The sequence below is a fragment of the Hemicordylus capensis genome, chromosome 4 (genome assembly GCF_027244095.1).
Source record: "Hemicordylus capensis ecotype Gifberg chromosome 4, rHemCap1.1.pri, whole genome shotgun sequence".
Classification (NCBI taxonomy): domain Eukaryota; kingdom Metazoa; phylum Chordata; class Lepidosauria; order Squamata; family Cordylidae; genus Hemicordylus; species Hemicordylus capensis.
In genome coordinates, this window is record NC_069660.1 from 266,603,424 (window position 1) to 266,623,351 (window position 19,928).

Here is a 19,928-nt window from a genome sequence, read left to right on the forward strand (position 1 = left end):
ATTTTTCAGTCTCAGTGCCTCTTCCAATAAAGCCACCTGCAAACACGCAGCCCTATTTTTCAAAGTTTGTTTCGAGAACAATCTACAGACAGAGCACGAGCAATGAGGTGCCAAACCGCTGATATGAGCAGGCGCAAAGCACACACAGTGGGCAGTTGGTCGGCGCCGCAAGGAGCTAACAATTTCTACCCAAAGTGTTTCGCACAGGTGCAGAACCCACTTTTATGGATGTTACCAGATCACAACCCAATGAGTCCTATATATTTTCAGGCAAATCTAGATGCCAACAAATTCATCCTGGCCAGGGTTATTACTCTTTATGGCCAGATGATCATGGCTCAGTTAATTAAAATTACTGACTGACAGCCTCAGCTGCAAAGGAGGTCCAGTTTTCAATTTTATCTTGGAATATATCTGGCTGGAAATCCCATAAAGGAGATGATTATTTTCTTAGAATACTTCAAAAACATGATATAATTTGTATACAAGAATCCTGAGTCAGTGAAAAGGAAAAGTATAAACTATATATCCCACGCTATAATGTCTGGTCCCTCCCAACAAAACAATCAGAAACCAAAAGTAGCCCATCTGTAGGCTTGGCTATTTTTGTGTCATTAAGGTAGGGTTTCCAATATGAGCTTCTAGACTTTCAGAAGAGAATTCTGGCCCTTGTAATTAAAATTATAGCCAACAATAGAGTAAGATTAATTTGTATTTCCCACCTAGGAATTCCAAGTATTATGAGGATGGATTCTGGGACTCTCTCTTCATCTTGGTTGAGTTACTAGAGGAGTCATATCCTCACCAGTAGTAATTAAGGATGTGCATGGAAGTGGCGGGGGTGGTTCGAAGGCGGAAACAGTATTTCCCTGATAAAAATTCTGTATAAAATCAATTATATAACTATCAATAGGAGAGAGCCTGCTGAGCTGACATAAATAGGGATTTTACTTTTACCTTTCAAAGGGGTGTCAGCATTATACACTATGCTTGTCTACCAGTAATGTCACTAGACAAAGTGATTGACTTTACTGTAATGCCACATGGAGACAGTGACTACCAACCAATTTGTGTACTATTAATACTATCCTCTAATTGCTTCCAGTTAAATCAATCAGATGTTCTAAGCCAGTCAATGACAAAAAATGTTAAAAGACTTTTGGGACAATCAAGTTTCTAGCACTGTTTCTTCCATTCTATCTTTAGATATTTGTTTGTTGCTGAGGGATCAGACGTTGAAATCCAACTGTGATTCTTCATCAATCCTGAGTATTTTTCAAACATTAATGGAGACAATTAGACATGTCTTAGAGATACCCATAGTAAAAAATAACTAGGAAGAACCAGTTGTGGTTTGACAAGGAGTGCCAAAATAAAAAGAACAACGTTCACCAACTGATAAGATTAAAATGAAATTTTACCCCACAAAATTTAGGATTTTTAAAATCTAAACAAGAGTACACACTACTTATAAAGACTTAAAAAAGCTTCATTCCAAAGTCAGCTCTGGAAAGATTTGGCACTGGCAACTGAACTTAAAGCTCAGGCAAAATTCTGGTAAACAGTAGATTATGGCATGAGGGCTAATCATATCAACAATGCCCCATATGCCCCCCGGCTTAAGGATGTCCCACTTCCACTCTGTTTTTAACATAAGTTCCCCTGATACAAATGTACTCAAACTCTCCCTAGAATTAGATCATTTGGACAACTGGCCACCAGTTCCAGAAGCTGAATTGCTGGTATTTTTCATCATTATCAAAGGGAAAGGCACCAGAAGTTGGTATTTGTGGGGAGATATTCAAGGAGAACTTGAATTGGTGGGTCCCATTATTCTGTCATATTTTTGATCACATAAATTGCCCAGGTAATAATATACCATCAGGATGGAACCAAAGCATAATAATCCCTATACATAAAAAGGGAGAGAAAACCCTACCTTCCCATTATAAGCCAATAAACTTGATTGAGATAGTAGCAAAAATATATGCTAAGTATTTGCTCATTAAATTGGAGTCCTGGGCAATAGAAAACAATGTGTTCAAAGAGCAGGCAGGATTTAGGAGCGGATATTTCACCATGGACAACTGCTTTGCCTTCAATCATCTCATAAACTATACACAGTCTAGGAAGGGTAAGTTATTTGCAGCTTTTGTTGATATGAAAGCAGCCTCTGACACTATTGATCAAGAGTTACTGTGGTCAATGCTATCTTTTAATATTGACAAACGCCTCTTGCTTCTAGTTAGAACACTTTATTCTAATGCTTCTGTGAAAGCGAGGCTGTCTTCTTCAGGCTCCCTTACCACTCCAATTCCAACTAGCAGAGGTGTAAAGCAAGACTGTGTTCTGGCTCTCTTTCTCCAACTTATGGAGTACAAATGCTTTCTCTTTCTTTAACAGTCAGTGGCAGAAGTGTACCCTTCCTGTTATACAATGATGATATGACCTTTCTTTCTTATACCTAAATAGGACTTCACAGACTGCTGGCCAGTTTGGAGATATATTGCCAAAGCAATAAACTAGCAATTAATTATAGAAAGACCAAAGTGGTGGTTTTTGGAGGTGGTATCAAAAAACATAGATGGTATATTGGACAAAATGAAATAGAATAGACCTCATCATATTGTTACTTGGACATATTATTTGCCTCCATCTCTTCATGGTTATCTCATATAAAAGCTGATAAACTAAAAGTAGATCAGATAGTGGAAGGAGTCCTCAATTTTTGGAATATTTCTGGGGGAAGAAAGGTTCCTCCAATATTGAACCTATTAAAAACAAAGGTTCAGCCCCAATTACTCTTTGGTTCTGAGATCTGGTGTTTCCAGATTTCCAATGAGATGGATTGTGTTCAGAACAGAATTTTAGGAACCATACTAGGGACTACTAGATGCACTCCAGCCCAGTATTTACACCTGGAAGCAGGATAAACAGGTTGCTTACCTGTAACATATGATCTGGTAGTGATCCAGTGACATTCATAAAAAGTGGGTTCTGTGCCTGTGCAGACCACTTGGGGCAAAATTAGTTAGCTCCTCATGGTGCCCATAACTACTGTCCGCGCGTACTCCGCGCCTGTTATTTCTGGTGGTTCGGTGCCATTTCCCTTGGTTTCTTTCTGACTGCCAATGTGATCACTTCTGCAGGTATTTTGGCTCCTCAGAAAGTTACTTCAGCAATATTAAAGGCATTAAGGACTTTAAAGGATTTGACAACGGACTGTTTACGGCTATTCTTTTGGATTGTATAACTTATATTTGTGATTTTACTGGTAATTTGACCCGGAACACTAAATAGATGGAGCTTATTGGATTATTCTTGTGATTTGTCTGATTTTACTGGTAAATTGACCCGGAACGCTAAACAGACATGATTATGCTAATTGGACCATTCTTGCGATTGACTTGGTGGAAAACCCGGTGACTAATACTCTGAACATTATACAATTACTCTAAAGTACCTCATGAGTTCAAAGACTACCTTTAAAAGGTATATGGGCTACAGAGGCAAGCTCCCGTCCATGGATGGGCATGACCTTTGTTTATTGTGCTTGGGAGATGGACACAACGTGACTTCATGCACAGTCTACAGTTCCTTATCAAAGCAGACTTTGAAAAACTGTGCGGGATACTTGAAAGTGGCTCTCTTTAGGATTCACTTAGCTCAGAGAAAAAAATTCCCAAATCTCCTTTGACATCGGGCTCGATGCCAAGATCGACGCAGAGAACTGCTTTGGTAATGCAGTCTAAATCCTCGGCATCGGAGGCTACAACGTTGTGAGCAGGTCCATCTTTTAAGAAGCCACATGCTCCATCAGTTCATAAAGACTCCCATCACAAAAAAGACAAGAGAAGAGTGGAGGGGAATAAATCTGACTCTCCTCCCCGCAAGAAACATAAAGACAAGTTGGACAAGCTTAAATAATACTTCTCCCCACTATATATTATTATGTCATCAGAAGCAGGTTCAGACTCATGCTTCCTCCCTTTCCCTCCCCTACCCTCCTCACTATGTGTAGATGTTAAAAGCATGGATAATTCTCAGTGTCATTATATGCAGGATTAAGGAGAAGGGAAGCAGAATCATATGGACAGCCCCCCCACCACGAAGAAAAACAACCATCTTCTACTACTACAAATATTTATATACCATTCTTCAACTAAAGTTCTCAAAGCAGTTTATATAGAAGAACAAATAAAAAATACACAAGATGGTTCCCTGTCTCCAAAGGGCTCACAATCTAAAAAGAAACATAAGGCAGACACCAGTAACAGCCACTGGAGGGATGCTGTGCTGGGGTTGGATAGGGCCAGTTGCTCTCCCCTGCCTTTGCTCAGCTAGCAGGGGTGCAAATCTTGCATTTTATTTCTCATGAAAGGAAGAAATTTCACTTTCTGATAAAAGAAAATGCAAGATTCAAAAGCTTGAAATCTTTCATGAACAAAATTTGGTCCAATAAAATTTATTACTTTTATATACAACTTTTCTGGTTACAAATCATAAAAACCTGATCCTTCACTCTTAGAACCACCTAATGGCACAGCTGGGAAATGATTTGACTAGCAAGCCAGAGGTTACTTGTTTGAATCCCTGCTGGTATGCCTCCCAGATTATGGGAAACACCTATACTGGGCAACAGCGATATAGAAAGATGCTGAAAGTCATCGTTTCACACCGCGCAGGAGATGGCAATAGTAAACCCCTCCTGTATTCTACCCAAGACAACCACAGGGCTCTGTGGTTGCCAGGAGCTGACACCGACTCGACAGCACACTAGAGATGTGCAAAAAAAAATTTTTAATTCAATTTGTGCCCAAAACAAATCACCCCTGATTTCTACCCAAATCTACCCCCTCCAAATCACCCAGATTTGATTTGTATTTGCTTTGATTCGTATTCAGACAGATTTGGACCACTTAACAAGGTCCTAGGGGCACCACATTTGGGTGGTGGGTAGGTCCCCATGGGTGCCACCTACCATCCAAATTTCAAGGCAGTGGGACACTTGGTTGATTTTTAATGGCTTTTTAAAAAGATTTACTGATTTTTAACATTTCCACCTTAGGAAACAATGGGGATTTGAAGTTGCCATATCCTAACCCTAAAATGGATCCCCAGCTTTCTTTCTTTCTTTTTTAAAAGCTAAGCTCTAGCCCTTGTAGAAGTGGAGTTATGGAGCAAAATGTGTAGTCGCTATTTTTCAAGTGTTTGGATTCTTTGGTGCATAATAACGTTTCCTCAAAATGAATCCCTTTGAGGATTCATTGCACACCTTCATTTCTTCTGTTCATTTTGACTGTCACTAGCAAGTGCCAGCTATCAACTTCCATGTGCCAACTATACCCCCCCACACACATGCAAGGCAGTGGGGTACTAATTTTAGCCTCTGCCTAGACTGGCTCCCACATCCCACACCCCTTCCAAACAGGTTAGCAACATTGTCAAAGGCAACAGTACCAATCATCTGTTTAGTGGCCTGTATACAGTGCAGGAACTATATGTACACCTTGTGGCGTTGGCTGTGAGACTGTTCTCACCTCATAGCAACCTTTAATGGGCTCTGAAAACTGTTTCTATGAACAGATCACTGTGTTCAAATTTTAAAAATTTAAAAATTTTAAACTATGATTTACAATAAAAAACCTCAGAGTGAAATGGAACCCCAACTTCCAAGGTCATAGAAAAATATCTTACTGTATATATTCACAGTATATTAATTGTAAATTGCCTCCTCCAAACAAAGCATTCACACTGTTGACCTTAATAAAATCAGATTTGGATTGTCTTTTTAAATATATTTATCATGAGTACTGATTACCTCAACGTCCTTTACATTACTTATCAATCTTCATTTTCTTTTTATTACCTTTACATGGTTAAGTTGGTTGTCAACAGCTATGAGATGGTGGACATTTTCCAGAATGGCTAAATCACTTAGTTCATCAATATTGTTATTGCTGATATTCAAAACCAGCAAAGATTTCTGCAATGAAGCAAACCAAACACTTCAATAGATAAAGTAAGGTTTTTTAAAAAAAACAATAGCCATTGAAATCATATGCACATTTACTTGGGTGTATGTCTGGCTGAACTTATATCTGAGTAAACATGCATAGAACCATGCAGCACATCTCTAAATCTCATCAGCAGCTCATTTTGAAGTATTTTATCTGAAACTAATAGTTAATCATCTAAGGAACTTTCATAATGAGAACAGTGATATAATGAAGAAAAGCTGAACAAAATAAAGACCTTGACCTGTCCCTTCTTTTTCAGCTTCAGTTTTGAAGTGTATAAAAAGTAAGCAAGTATCTATCTATATATTTAATTCTCTTGGTGTGCCTTGGAATGTGCGTCCCAGTGCCCCGCTGATTGGCTGGGCGACAGAGGCACCTGATTGGCTGAGGTGCACCCAGGAGGATTGGTCGCCGTGGTGGCGGGCCGGGCCGTGGAGGCCAGAGGCAGAGGCAGAGGCAGGCAGAGGCAAGGCCCGGGAGGGGGGAAAGAAGGGGGGCAGAAGTGGTGGTGGGGAGGAGAGGCAGCTGGGCCCGGCATGGGCCAGCTGTGGTCAGGAAGCGGAGACTGGGGCAGAAGGTGCGGGGAAGAGGTAACCGCCGGCCCCAAAGAGCACACAGGTGCTCTGTGCGGGGTTGGCTAGTTAACTTGAATTTTTCAGATAGAAACTGAAACAAATTAGTTGATTTGTGCAAAGTAACATGGTAATTACCACCTTAAGTGGTGCAGCGGGGAAATGTTTGACTAACAAGCAGGTTGCCAGTTCAAATCCCTGCTGGTATGTTTCCCAGACTATGGGAAGCACCTATATCAGGCAGCAGCGATACAGGAAGATGCTGAAAGGCATCAGCTCATACTGTGCAGGAGGAGGCAATGGTAAACCCCTCCTGTATTCTACTGAAGAAAACCACAGGGCTCTGTGGGCACCAGGAGTTGAAATCGACTTGACAGCACACTTTAACATGGTAATCACTTTGGCTGTTCTTTTCAAACCTCCTCTTGCTCCAATGGGTCTATCTTATTTTCTGCAATGGGAAACAGTGTGGAGGGTTAAAATTGCTATTCTACACTTGATTGTCTATTTATTAAAGAAAATAAGATTATTAATACAATGTTCCAATCAGCAGTATATTTTGATGCAAATACAGAACATAAGATATTACAATCTTGCACTTCTTCAATAAAGAAGTGATGGCCACTTAGATGTTCAATGTAGTATGTAAACAGTCTTGAAAATAAGAATTAGCAACTTGGGTGTTTAAGTAAGTGATGGCTATGATCAGGGGTTTTTGCTAGGTACTTAAGATCCAGGGCCCAGGTCCACAGCCCACCTTTTGATAAGGTATGCTTGATAATAAACACAAGCATACCCCCCAAGAATAATTACATATGTTTTTTAAAGTCTTTAATATTATAATGCAGCACTTATGGTGGAAGCAGCGGAGAGCTAGGTGAGGCTATGAGTTATCTCCCATGCTCTGTGCAAGTGCCTTCACTGCTGCACTCCTTATTTATTTATTTATTCATTCATTCATTCCCCACCCAAACTTATGTCTCTGGTGGCTAACAACAATTTTAGAAGAGGTCCTGGAGGGGGATGATGAAATTTGAGGCTCTAATAAACTGATGTCCTATGGACCACAAGCTAATGATGCCCCAGCTACGATCCAAAGAACTGTGCAACTAGTTATGTCCAAGGATGCTTTGAACTTGTGCTTCTTAGCAGCGTGTGCCTTACTGCCTCATTCATTTCTTCTAAACAGAGAAAGAAAAGGAGGCGTTGCTTCTAAATTAAGCATAGTTACTTGGAAGTAAGACCTACTGACCAAATACTCAGTGCCAAATACCTAGTAAGCAAATGCCAAGTAAGTATATTTAACATTGGGGATGTCAAGCATATTCTATTACCTGATTGTGGAGTGGGGCGGAATACAGTATAAAACTTTATTAGAACTGCATAAACAAAATAAAAGATTTCTAGAACACACTCTAATTGGTCACTCTAAATTTAAAACATGTTTTTAATGATGTGGAAGAAATATAAACCCTTTGGAGTTCCTAGGTCTGATGGGAATGAAGCTTTCTGACAAACAGAAGTAAGGTAACTGAATATACAATAAATTCCACAATAATTTCCATTGTGATTTTTTTTTAACAATCAATATTGATTACCAGATATCCAAATACTATGTTCTTACTGCTAGTGAATGAAGACTCCTGGGATCAAACAAGAGTTTTTCTCCTAAGGGAAGCTGCTGGCTTTCAACATGCAATTCTCTCAGTTCTTCTAAAGTCTCTAAACCCTCCACTACAGTGATGTGGTTGCCACCCAGATACCTTAAGAGAACATATTAAAAATGCTTTACTTTTATGATTTGTCAAAAAAACAAAACACAAAAACAAACATGCTAAAAGTAAAAAAAATATTTGTTGTGATCTTACTGAATAAGAGAAAACAATGTATTATACTATCACCCTGATCCTAAAACCATTTACCTAGAAGTAGGTTCTACCAAAGCTTAAGTGGGTTTTCTACCAAGCATACATCTTTCGAATCTGTTTGAGAGTAGCCAAACAGAATTAGAATGTTTTAAATAAAATAATATGCAGGAGAGGACATAATATAGGTCAGAACATTAACTTGTACATACATTCTGATACAAACATGAAAAAAATTCTACATGTTTCAAATATCAGTTTCTAATCTAAAGCACAACCTAGCCAAAGTTAAACATTTTAAAGTCCCATTTATTTCAATGGGCAAGAATTACATACATGTTTCTTATGTTCATCAATATCAATGAGACTTTAAAGCACTAAGCTAAAGCTGCAATCTAAGCATGCTTACTAGGGAGTAAACTCTGTTGAACTCAGTGGTACTTACAAACAAGTAAACATGTATAGGATTGTACTGTAGGGTTGCAATCCTATGCACACTTTCATGGGAGCAAGTTCCACTGAATACATTGGATTTACTTTGGTGTAATGCTTGCCTATGTCTTGGATTTAAACAACATGCAAATGTAAGCAACACGTGAATGTAATTATTATGCAGTCAGTGCAATATGTATTTGTATTTGAAACAACATATAGGAATATTCAGTACACTTAATTTATTATTTTATTTCTTAGGTACATTTATTTATAAATCAATAAAAACTGAGAAGAATCAGGATTTTTCACTTACAGTTTTTCAAGTTTTATTAATGATGTTAGATTTTCAATTCGTGTAATGCAATTGTTCTGCAGGTACAGGTGTCTTAGGTTTGAAGCAAAGTCCAAGTTATGTATTTGTCTAATTTGATTATCATACAGATAAAGGACATTAAGGTTTTTACACAGAGAGAGGTCATCCTAAGAGAAATAATGAAAGTGTTACTTCATTTACTCAAGAGGAACTGCTTGAGTATTCCAATATTTCCAGATGTGGATTTCCCCCACCCCTGCTTCATGGTCTGTTATACTTTCACAAGCAACATGTTTTCTTAAATCCAATAACATTAACATACCATCTTCAGCAAGTATATTCACAACTGTCCAGTGCATGAATGTTATATTTAATTATCATGGCTGGGATACAAACAACTACACAACTGGTTCCACATGTACAAGGGGTACTGACTTGTGTTTCTTTAGCAGCAGACTCCCCTCATTTCACATGGCAAACTGCTTTTCAAACTGAGGAAAATTCCCCAAGCATTTTGTGATATGACATAGAGGTCTAATGTTCAAAGTAGGGCGAAGGCAAGAAATCTACGGACGCCTAAACTAGCTCTTTGGATCCTGGCCCATTTTTTTCTGCTCACAATTATATTAGAATTGCAGATTATCCCAGAATATGGGGACATGATTGCATGTATGTTACCTTTCTTTTCAAACTTCAAGCCAATTTCTGAAGAACATCCATTTACTGCCACTGTACTCAAATATGCTAAACACCCCACATTCCAATCTTACTGAAAATGATTTCATTGCCGATTACAGGTGCATGTATTTAATAAAATTTTATCACCTTGGGGCTTTCAAAAGGAGCTCCTAAAACCATTTCCAAGTTAATAATTGTACTGGTATGAAATATATCATATCAGATTCCCCTCCTATGCCTTCTTTGCTAACCATTAACAACAGAAACATGCAACAAAATGAAATACTGGCTAAATGTTCAATAAAAATAGAAGTTGTATTCTCAAATAATGAGGATATTCTTACAATTATATCTATATTTTTATTAGACAACTTGAGATGAGTGGTTTTCCTCAGGTGCTGAGCCAAAGATTCATCCCTGCGATTCTTCTGATTAAGGCTTTTCGCAATTAGCTCCAATGTTAGTCGAACCATACTTTTTGCAATAAATTTAATTTTCTACTTGGAGAGTTTGATACGTAAATATCCTTCTCTTATCACTGCTTTTGAAACCTTGAGCCTTAAAATAAAATTAGAAAGTTATAAAATACCATATTACACAGTATCATTACATTAGATGATTTTGCTGCAATATACTTTTCTCTTCTCAACAAATGTTTGATTAGAAAAGGATTTAATAGAAGTCTCTTCCTTCTACTTCCAGATTCTTAGCCATTGCCCTAATAAATAAAATATTAATGGCAATATTTGTCATCCCAACTTTTCTACAGAATGTTATTTTAACCCGAACTATGTTTACTTGGGAGCTGGCAAGCAATTAAGAAAGTCTCAATAGACTGTTATGAATGTTATTTGAATATACCTTTACAAATTTGCATACTAATAGAGCCAACAATTTTGAAGAGCGGAAAAAACCACCATGTTTTCATGCTGCAGACTTTTGTGTAAGCACCACCTTAGGGCCAAAATACTTATTATATTAATCAGGGGCATAGCAAGGTTGGAGTGGGCCCAGAGACAAGATTTTAAAAATGGGCCCCCCCTCACTGAAGCTCAGCGCATGAAATAAAGAAATCTTAAATGAGGCTGAATAGTGGTAACAAAAAGGATAGTTAGGTTATATCTATATCTCTCTGTGTGTGTGTGTGTGCGTGTGCGCGCTACAATAGAACATCATCTCAAATTATTTTTTTAAAGGTTTTGTAAATTGTGGACGATGCAAGTCATTTAATGGTACTAGTGAAAGACATGCTGTTCTGGTAGCTCCAGGTCTTAACACTCACATCAGTTTCGGAGGATGAATACAACTGAAGGAAGCCCGGGCAGGTGTGCCCAGGGAGTCAATCATGTTACTTGCCTCTGCCCCCCCCCCAGGCAGTGGGCCCCCAGACAACTGTCTCCCTCTGCCCTATTATAGTTATGCCCCTAATATTAATAGTGTGCTTGGCCCTAATGTGCTTTGTTTTCCTGGGCTAAATGGCAGCCAAGGTGAAGGGCCCAATTCACATGAGGATCGTGGTAATGGAGGGGGACCTTAACTTGTTGTCCTGATTCAGATCAAATCCCCTGGGTGGGGGTGGTCCTGAGTCAGATCAGGACCTCAGCAGGGTGCAACAGTCTCTATTGGCTGTCTCCTTGGCTGCCATTTAGCCCAGGAAACCAAGCTCATCATGGTCAAGCACTTTATTAATATAACACGCAGTGTGGCCCTTAGCAGCAGTACTCTCTCCTGTGTGAGAGATAAGAGGGAATGCCTTTGCTCAGATGATGCTTTCAACCTGAGGTTTTTTATAAGTATATATTTTAAAATAGTTTATTTAAACTAATGCTGGATTAATTCAAGGGCGCTTATTAATAAAAATATGTTCAGTGCATTCATTAATCTCAGATTAACTGACTGAACGAAACTGAACGAAACTGAAACCTCACATGGAAGTAAGTGAATAATCAAGGACAGGATTAGGGCTGCAGGTTACAGTATCACAAAGCCACAACGTTATTTTTTTAAAATAAAAAATTAATACTTTGACCTTAATATTATTTAAAAAACACAAATCCTAATTGTACAAATATCTTTGTTTTGTTTCATTGTGTATTGGGCAACTGAGAAGCCAAGTTTCCTGCTGCACCACTACCAGAACACTAGACTTTGGTGAACTGAAATCTCAAGCAGAGCTAGAAAAAGGCTGACATGAGTGGATGTCAATTGAACAATCTACAGTATGTGGATTGTTTATATTATTGAAATTATGTACACAGTACTCTTTACTGGAACAGACAAGCAACAGCTCCTGGGGCTTCCTCTTCCATGTCCCCCCAACAGTCCTAGAAAATAATTTGTTAACAGAATTCTCCAAACTGTACACATGATGTGGATAAATATACAATTGATTCAAGTAAGATTAAATTCTATATTGGATAACCTGAGATAGCCACAGATTCCTAACATTCAGATTTGCACTTCTGTTTCAAAGCATGTTTTGGGAACTTTTCATGAAACCATACTGCCATTTCCATCCACAAATGTCTCTGGAGTTATTTTTTAGAAAATTAAACAACAACAACAAAGCTGTGTTGCATTTATATCAACCCTCCCTATATAATAGATGAAGGTGAGCCTCACTGTATGTGAAGAATGAGTTTCTTTTCAGAACTGTTAGAAATCTAATGCAGAGATGTCAAGAAGGTTAAAGCAAACAACAACAAAACCTGGAGAAGGGTTGTCAAGAAATTACAGAACATTACTGGTGTTCACCACCCTTTTATCAAAGGAGTGGTTAAAAAAACCAAAACCTTTTAAAACCAAAAGCTCTAAATCATACATGTGAGAAGTAGGAATTGTGTGACCTGTCACTGGGATCATCCATGCTTGGAACCAACTCTGTGATACTTGCCCAAAGTTACCAAATTCTAGATATCGCTTGCAATATTGGCAGCAGAAAAAAGCACATTTTCTCAGCTGTCAAATGTAATGTTTATTTATTTGTCACATTTCTATACCACCTGAACACCTCTAGACGGTGAAATTTAAAATATTTAAAAGTCATAGTTGCAGTCTGAATGTTGGGAAAATGCGGATGGAAACATTCTTGAAATAGAAACATTCCCTTAAGACATTCTATTCCCGCGCTAGAAGCGAGTAGAGCTGCTTGTTTATTGTACAAATAATAGTAAGTCGTAACATGTCAGATCCAAACTAGATGCGACGGCGTGTTTACACGGAGCTGCTTGCATCACGTAGAAAGAGGCAGTTTTCTGGTGGTGATAGGAGTGGGGCACAAACGCAAAAGTAGTACGGAAAGACGAAGGCTGAACGCTCCCTCCCGCGCCCCGGGCCAGGACCTCTCCATTACAGCTCCACTCCCCAAGCGTTTCTCTCTCTCTCAGTGCAGTTATCGGAGTCCTCCTGGCTGGGAGCAAAGTAGGAGGGTTTGCAGTTGTCAAGTTCCCCACAGCGCTAGCCACACAACAAACCACACAGACCTTTTTTCTGTGGAGGGGAAGCAAGGCATCCCATTATGGCCGAGATTCCAGAGGAAAGTTACTCTTTCCAGGCAGGGCCGTCAGTACTATTTTTATCTCCACCTAATAACGGCCCGCTGTGGAGGATGGCGGTCGGTCTGTCTGTCTGCTACAACTCCTGCTGCTACCCAGTCTCAGAAGAAACTGCAGCAACGCGACCGCCGCCGCACACTCCTGGAAGAAAAACGCCCGGCCAACTCACGTCTCAAAGGCCTGTTTCTATGGAGACAGCCGAGCCATCAAAGCCAACGGTTCATTGAATCTCCGTTTCCCACCCCATTCATTCACCCCTCACAGAGTCCTGTGCCCCCTCAACAACCCACACCCTCTTCCCACCGCCCCCTCCTATTGGACTGCCGCCACCTCCCGCTCTCAGGACACGTCGCTTTAGCGCCTGAGGACAGAGGAAAAGAAAGGGAAGAAGAGAGTCCAGGTTTCCGCTCGAGGCGGAAAATGTGTTGCTATGGCGACAGAGAGCTGCCAGCTGTTTCCGCCATCAAACCACTTCCACTCCCCGTGGCGGCGGGGAGGGCGGCGCGTGGAGAGGCAGCGAAGCACACTCATAACACGTCGCGCGTGCACCCAACTCACGCTACGGAGCACACCTTACGCCACGTCGCGCGTGCACCCAAAGCCGGTGGGGAGTCTGGGGACTGGAGTGAGAAGGAAGGAACTGCGCGCATGCGCGCTGGCTATTCTCTTTCTAGGACTTGCTTAAGGTAGAAGGTGATGCTGGCGTGTTATGCCGTTGACATTCGAAGGTCGAACTCACTACGTCACAAAGGGGGCTTGATTCCATGAATAGGAATAGGCGTTTCCATTTCAGTGGGGAGAGCGCACGCTATAACGCCTGAATTGCCACTTGTTTAAAAACAAGAGTTCTTCTTAAAGACGTGTACTTATATGGTGCATAACACAAACTTATTAACTTAATTTTGAATTGTTCAGATGTTGATGGAACAAAACGAATTCTGAGGCCTGGGGTCAGCTTACTTCTGAGGCTTGGGGTCAACCTACTTCTTTCTTTCTTTCTTTCTTTCTATTTAAAATATTTATACCCCACCCCTCCTGTACACTACTGCTTGGGGTGGCTCACTACAATAAAATAGATACAAGACACAATAAAAATAATAAAATAACCAAATTGAACAAACAAATTAAAAGGTTAAAAACCACAATCATTATTAGGTTAAAATTAAAAGTTATTTTAAAAGCCAAAAACTGAAAATTATAATAAGCTAAAGAACCTACCAAATATAACCCAAAATGGAGAATTAAAAAGCCTCCTTTAAAAGGTGTGTTTTAAGTTGTTTTTTAAAAACACTGACGGAGGGAACATGGTGAAGTTCCAAAGCCGAGAGGCCACAACCAAAAAAGCCCTGTCTCTAGTCTCCGCCAACCGGATCTCTGTTAGTGGCAGGGCCATGAGCAGGGCCTGAGACGAAGAGCGGAGGGCCCTAGCAGATTCATATGGGGGAATGCGGTCCGAGAGGTATCCCAGCCCCAAGCCATGTAGAGTTTTAAGGGTGAAGACCAGCACCTTGTTGAATCTAGCGTGGAAGCGGACTGGTAACCAATGAAGCTGCTGCATTATGGGTGTGATGCTCATGAAACAACTTGCACCCACAAGCATCCTTGCAGCAGCATTCTGAACCAGCTGAAGCTTCTGAACAGTCTTCAAGGGCAGCCCCACGTAGAGTGCATTGCAGTAATCCAATCTGGATGTTACTAACGCATGAGTGACTGAGGTCACGTCCTCTTCCTGCCACTTACTATGAGTATGCATGCATGTTCCCATACATGACGGTTTGAACTGCCTTGCAGCTGACCCAAGTTCTTGTCCTCCTCTGCGTCTAGCTGTGGGACAATCATGAGCATACATACAGCTAGTTGTATGCTTTAAATCAATGGAACTTAAAAATGCTCAACTTCGGCTGGGGTGTACCCTTTATTTTCCCAGCATTCAAATTGCATTTTTGCAATTGCATTCCTCTTACCTACCATAAATGCATCTATAGTGATAGAACTGTGTTTAATGTGTAAGCATAAACACAACACTCCTGTTATGTGTAAGCAATAGCAATAGCACTTACATTTATATACCGCTCTATAGCCGGAGCTCTCTAAGCGGTTTACAATGATTTAGCTTATTGCCCCCAACATTCTGGGTACTCATTTTACCGACCTCGGAAGGATGGAAGGCTGAGTCAACCTTGAGCCCCTGGTCAGGATCGAACTTGTAACCTTCTGGTTACAGGGTGGCAGTTTTACCACTGCGCCACCAGGGGCTCCTTAGATGATAGAAACTTGAGTGCCTGAAGCATTAGATGATAGAAACATTAGATGATAGAAGCATTAGATGATAGAAACTTGAGTGCCTGAATGGGCGTTCTTGCTCATCTGTGGCTATGGCTACATCAACACAACCATGTGCTGTTTTGTAGTGCAGCTTTGCGAAATGGACCTTTACGTCTGAGTTCTTCACACGCAAGGGCAAATCTCTGCACTGCCACACAGTCCATGCGTAGTCACTCATATTCACAGTGTACGTAAATGCGTGTGTACTTCAAACTGCAGCCACACACAATGTGCTAAAATACAATCCCCATCACACCCAGTTGCAGTATATTACAGCTGAGGATGATGGGAGTTGTAGTTCACCAACATCTAGACAGCTACACCTTGGCTACACCTAACGAGGACCTGCCCAGATCAGTTTCTGCTCCTGCTGGACCAGCCTCTTTCTTTTACTGCCTTTCACAGCAGCGGGGGAAGAGTGGAGAGGTTATAAACACCTCAGCTGCCCATCTCATCCCTAGCCCATTGCCCTCAACTTGCCCTCTTTAGAATGGGATATGGTACAGAGAACGAGAGAGGCACACTGCACAGCACTACATCGCCATCATAATCATCCTGGTAGTGAAATAACTCCCCGTAGCTGTGGCAGGTCTCATAGACCCCAGAGCCGGGAAACTCCCATGAGAGTGCCCATAAGAGAGTGCCCATGAGAGTCTCCCATGAGACGCCACCTTCTAGCCCACTTAGTATGTCATCTACGACACCCAGGCAGCTTTCCTCCCCCTGCCCCGGCCACCTTGGAATCCATGTTGGTGAGCTTCTCTCCCCGTCCTGCCCTCCAGAGCCTTGACCAGGTTTCTGTGCTGTGTATGTACAACAGCTTGCAACTTTGCGCATGTAGACTAACAGGAAAAAGAAAGAAAGAAAGAAAGAAAGAAAGAAAGAAAGAAAGAAAGAAAGAAAGAAAGAAAGAAAGAAAGAGTTCTGCTAAGGGTTGTGGGGAGGGGGTTCATGTTTTCCACTTCTGGTAACTGGTCCAAAGCAATAGGATTTTGACTAGGACTGTTCTGGTCAGTTGGTTGACTTTGATTTAGTCTCCCCTTCAACAAGTGATGAAAGCTATCAAACAAACAGTGCCAACCATCTGTTCAGAGCTGCACACTGGTATGTGTGGGGAGCTATCCAAACCAGTGCCAGCTCAGATGCATACCACATGTTCAACCACTTGTACTATATGCAGAAAGCCATGCTGGAAACCATGCATGCAGCACTCCCTTTGATGCATGCAGATTCCACCAGTCCAGCAATGGTTACTAGATGGAAGCCTGCTTCTGTGGTCAGGGGACTAGAGCTGAGAACTCTCTCCTGCTGTACTATTCAAAAGTGAGGAAGTGCTTATTGAGCCTTTTTAAAGCAAAGCAAAAAGAAGAGCCATCACATAACATCAACAAGGTTACCCACCTTCCCAGCTCCCTGCAATTCCTTTCTAAGAAGCTCCCTTTTCAGTGTGGAAGCATGCATCTTTGTATCAGGGCTAAAGTAAAGTGTGCCGTTGAGTCGGTGTCAACTCCTGGTTTACCATTGCCGCCTCTCGCGCAGTGTAAGATGATGCCTTTCAGCATCTTCCTATATCGCTGCTGCCCATAGTTGTAGGGGAGACGGAATTAAAGTCAACCAACTGACCAAAACAGTCCTAGTCAAAATCTTGTGCTTTGGGCCAGTTACCAGAACTAGAAAACATGAACACCCTTAGCAGAACCCTTCTCTCTCTCTCTCTCTCTTTTTCTTTTTCCTGTTAGTCTACATGTGCGAAGTTGCGAGCTGTTTTTTTTAGACTGTGAGCCCTTTGGGGACAGGGAGCCGTCTTATTTATTTATTTTTCTATGTAAACCACTTTGGACACTTTTGTTGAAAAGTGATATATAAATAATAATAATCATAGTCTGGGAAACATACCAGTGGGGATTCAAACCAGCAACCTCTGGCTTGATAGTCAAGGCATTTCTCGCTCCACCATTAGGTGACTAGCCAACACTAAAATCCTATAGTTATTTTTCTTGTAAAGGCCCACTAGAGGTGCTAATCCTGTTATCAGATCAAAAATTTTTGACTGATGTTTGAGGAAGGGGGAATTGCACTTTAATTGCCCCCCCCCAAAGTTTCTGTCCCTCAAGTGCAAGTTTGTTGCAACTTCCCACAAAGTTGAAAACATATCATATGTGAAAATCCATAATTTTTAAAACAAACAGAGAGGGAGGGGGAGAGAGGGAGAGAGAGAGAGAATTTTTAACTTATTACTTAATGTCATCGCAGGGGCGTAACTATAATAGGGCAAGGGGAGACAGTTGTCTGAGGGCCCACTGCCCAGAGGCAAGTCACATGACTGACTCCCCCAGCCGTACACCTGCCCGGGCTTTCTTCAGTTGTATTCATCCTCCGAAATTGATGTGAGTGTTAAGACCTGGAGCTACCAGAACAGCATGTCTTTCTCTAGTACCATTAAATAACTTGCATCGTCCACAATTTACAAAACCTTTTAAAAATAATTTAGGATGATGTTCTATTGTGGCACATAGGTTATATACATAAACTAGTGTTTTCAAGCCCGTTAAAATAACGGGCGCTAGTAGAACTTTTTTGCCGCCTATCTCCCCCTCCCCCTTTCTGCTGGGCCCATTGCCTCCTCTGGTCTAGAGTGGGGTTCTTTTTCTGATTGTTCTGCCCTACTCGCTCTCCCTGTCTCCTGGCCCACACTCGTGTATCTGTTTTCCATCCTCCCACCCCACCCTCTTCTTTTCTTCCCTTCCCTCCTCCCGCACTCTCTTTTTTTCTTCCCCCTCCCCCTTGCACCTCTGTCTCTTCTTTTCCCCCCTCCCCTCTGGCCCACTTTGTTTTGCCCTTCCATCTCCCCCCCCCCTTTTTTTTTACTTAGGAGGCTAGTCATCGAGCATATTTTTTGTTTAAATATTCTTCTTTATTTTTTCAACTCAGTATTAAACTTAAGTAACTCATTTTATTCATTTGTCTCTGGGCCTACTCCAACCTTGCTACGCCCCTGTGTCATTGTGAAATGGTTTGAATACTTGAGTTTGGCCACACAAGCTTTGACTTGCTGCTTCATATGATAGTCAGGATTGCAGCTCTATGCCCCTGCCCCCAGTTCCTGCTTTTTCACCTTAAAAAAAATAAATATGATATTGCGTTTGTTGGTTTTTTGCAATGTTCAAACTACAATCAAGTATTAATGCAGTAAACAAGGGGAAAGTGGCTGAGGGAAGGTGAGTCAGGGAATGAAGAAGGGGGAAAAGGTGTGAAGCAGACACAACAACCTAAGTACTATACTCCTGGAAATTAATTTACCTGTGTGGTTATACACAACTGCTTGCACCTCTGTATGGATAGGATTTCCAACTCCTTTGACAGTTCTTCAGCCTTTGTCTACAGTGGGTGGGTTCAGACATAACAGTGGAAAGCAAGTAAAAGAAAACCACCAGCTCCTGGCGGGCATGTGCTCCCAGTACGTCTGCCTCTTTGAATGTCATCCGAACCCCTCTGATGTCTAGTGGAGAATGTCAGGTTCGTTCCCTCCACTGCCTGACAGTCTCCTCCCAACTGCAAATGTTGGCTACAAATGTCAGACGAATGTTGGGTGATGGGGGGAACCAGACATTCTCCCCACAACATTGGTAGGTCTGGATGACACAGAAGAGGTGAAAGTATCGGAAGCACACTCAGGCCTGTAACCAGCCTCAACATTTGAGCGGGGCAAGATTGCAGAAGTCAGGGGAGGCAAGTCTTGCCAGGAACTGGCGGTTCTCTCCTACTTACTTCCCATTGTTCTATCTGAACCTCTCTGTTAGTAATTTGTGGCGGGCTAGCAATATTAAATTTTCAGTCTACCAGTTTTTTTTTTAAATGTACATGTGAATGTACTGTAGTTGCTAGGAAACTATTAAATGTACCCCCTAGCCCCCAGGCCCTTAGCAGCTACAATACATATAATTTACACAGAACCGTCTAAAGGAGAAGAAAAATGGCTGGGCTGAAGTAAATGGACTCCCTTCATTGGGACTCAACAATAATAGTGGCAGAGAGGAGAAGCTGAAAGTCTTTCAAATTATTTTTAAAATATACATTTTCCTTGGTGCTGTGTGCTATAGCAATTACAGCAGTAGCAGTATACCAGTAGTGCAATATCCTGTTCCTTTATAATGCAAAGCTGTGGC

At 41.1% G+C, this 19,928-nt stretch overlaps 1 protein-coding gene across 7 annotated transcripts in view; it reads right to left on the bottom strand.

Annotated features, from left to right (window-relative positions):
- Positions 1–14,156, bottom strand: part of PPP1R42 (protein phosphatase 1 regulatory subunit 42) — a 50,945-nt gene extending 36,789 nt beyond the window's left edge. The window contains exons 1-5 of one of the 7 annotated variants that reach the window (XM_053249752.1): positions 14,010–14,156; positions 10,228–10,441; positions 9,206–9,372; positions 8,217–8,355; positions 5,870–5,986 (exon numbers count right to left, since the gene is read on the bottom strand). In XM_053249752.1, the coding sequence (XP_053105727.1) occupies positions 5,870–5,986; positions 8,217–8,355; positions 9,206–9,372; positions 10,228–10,356 (552 nt within the window). In that variant the 5' untranslated portion in view covers positions 10,357–10,441; positions 14,010–14,156. The other 6 variants (XM_053249754.1, XM_053249753.1, XM_053249750.1 and 3 more) reach the window with 6 other exon arrangements.
- Positions 14,157–19,928: the final 5,772 nt, after the last annotated feature.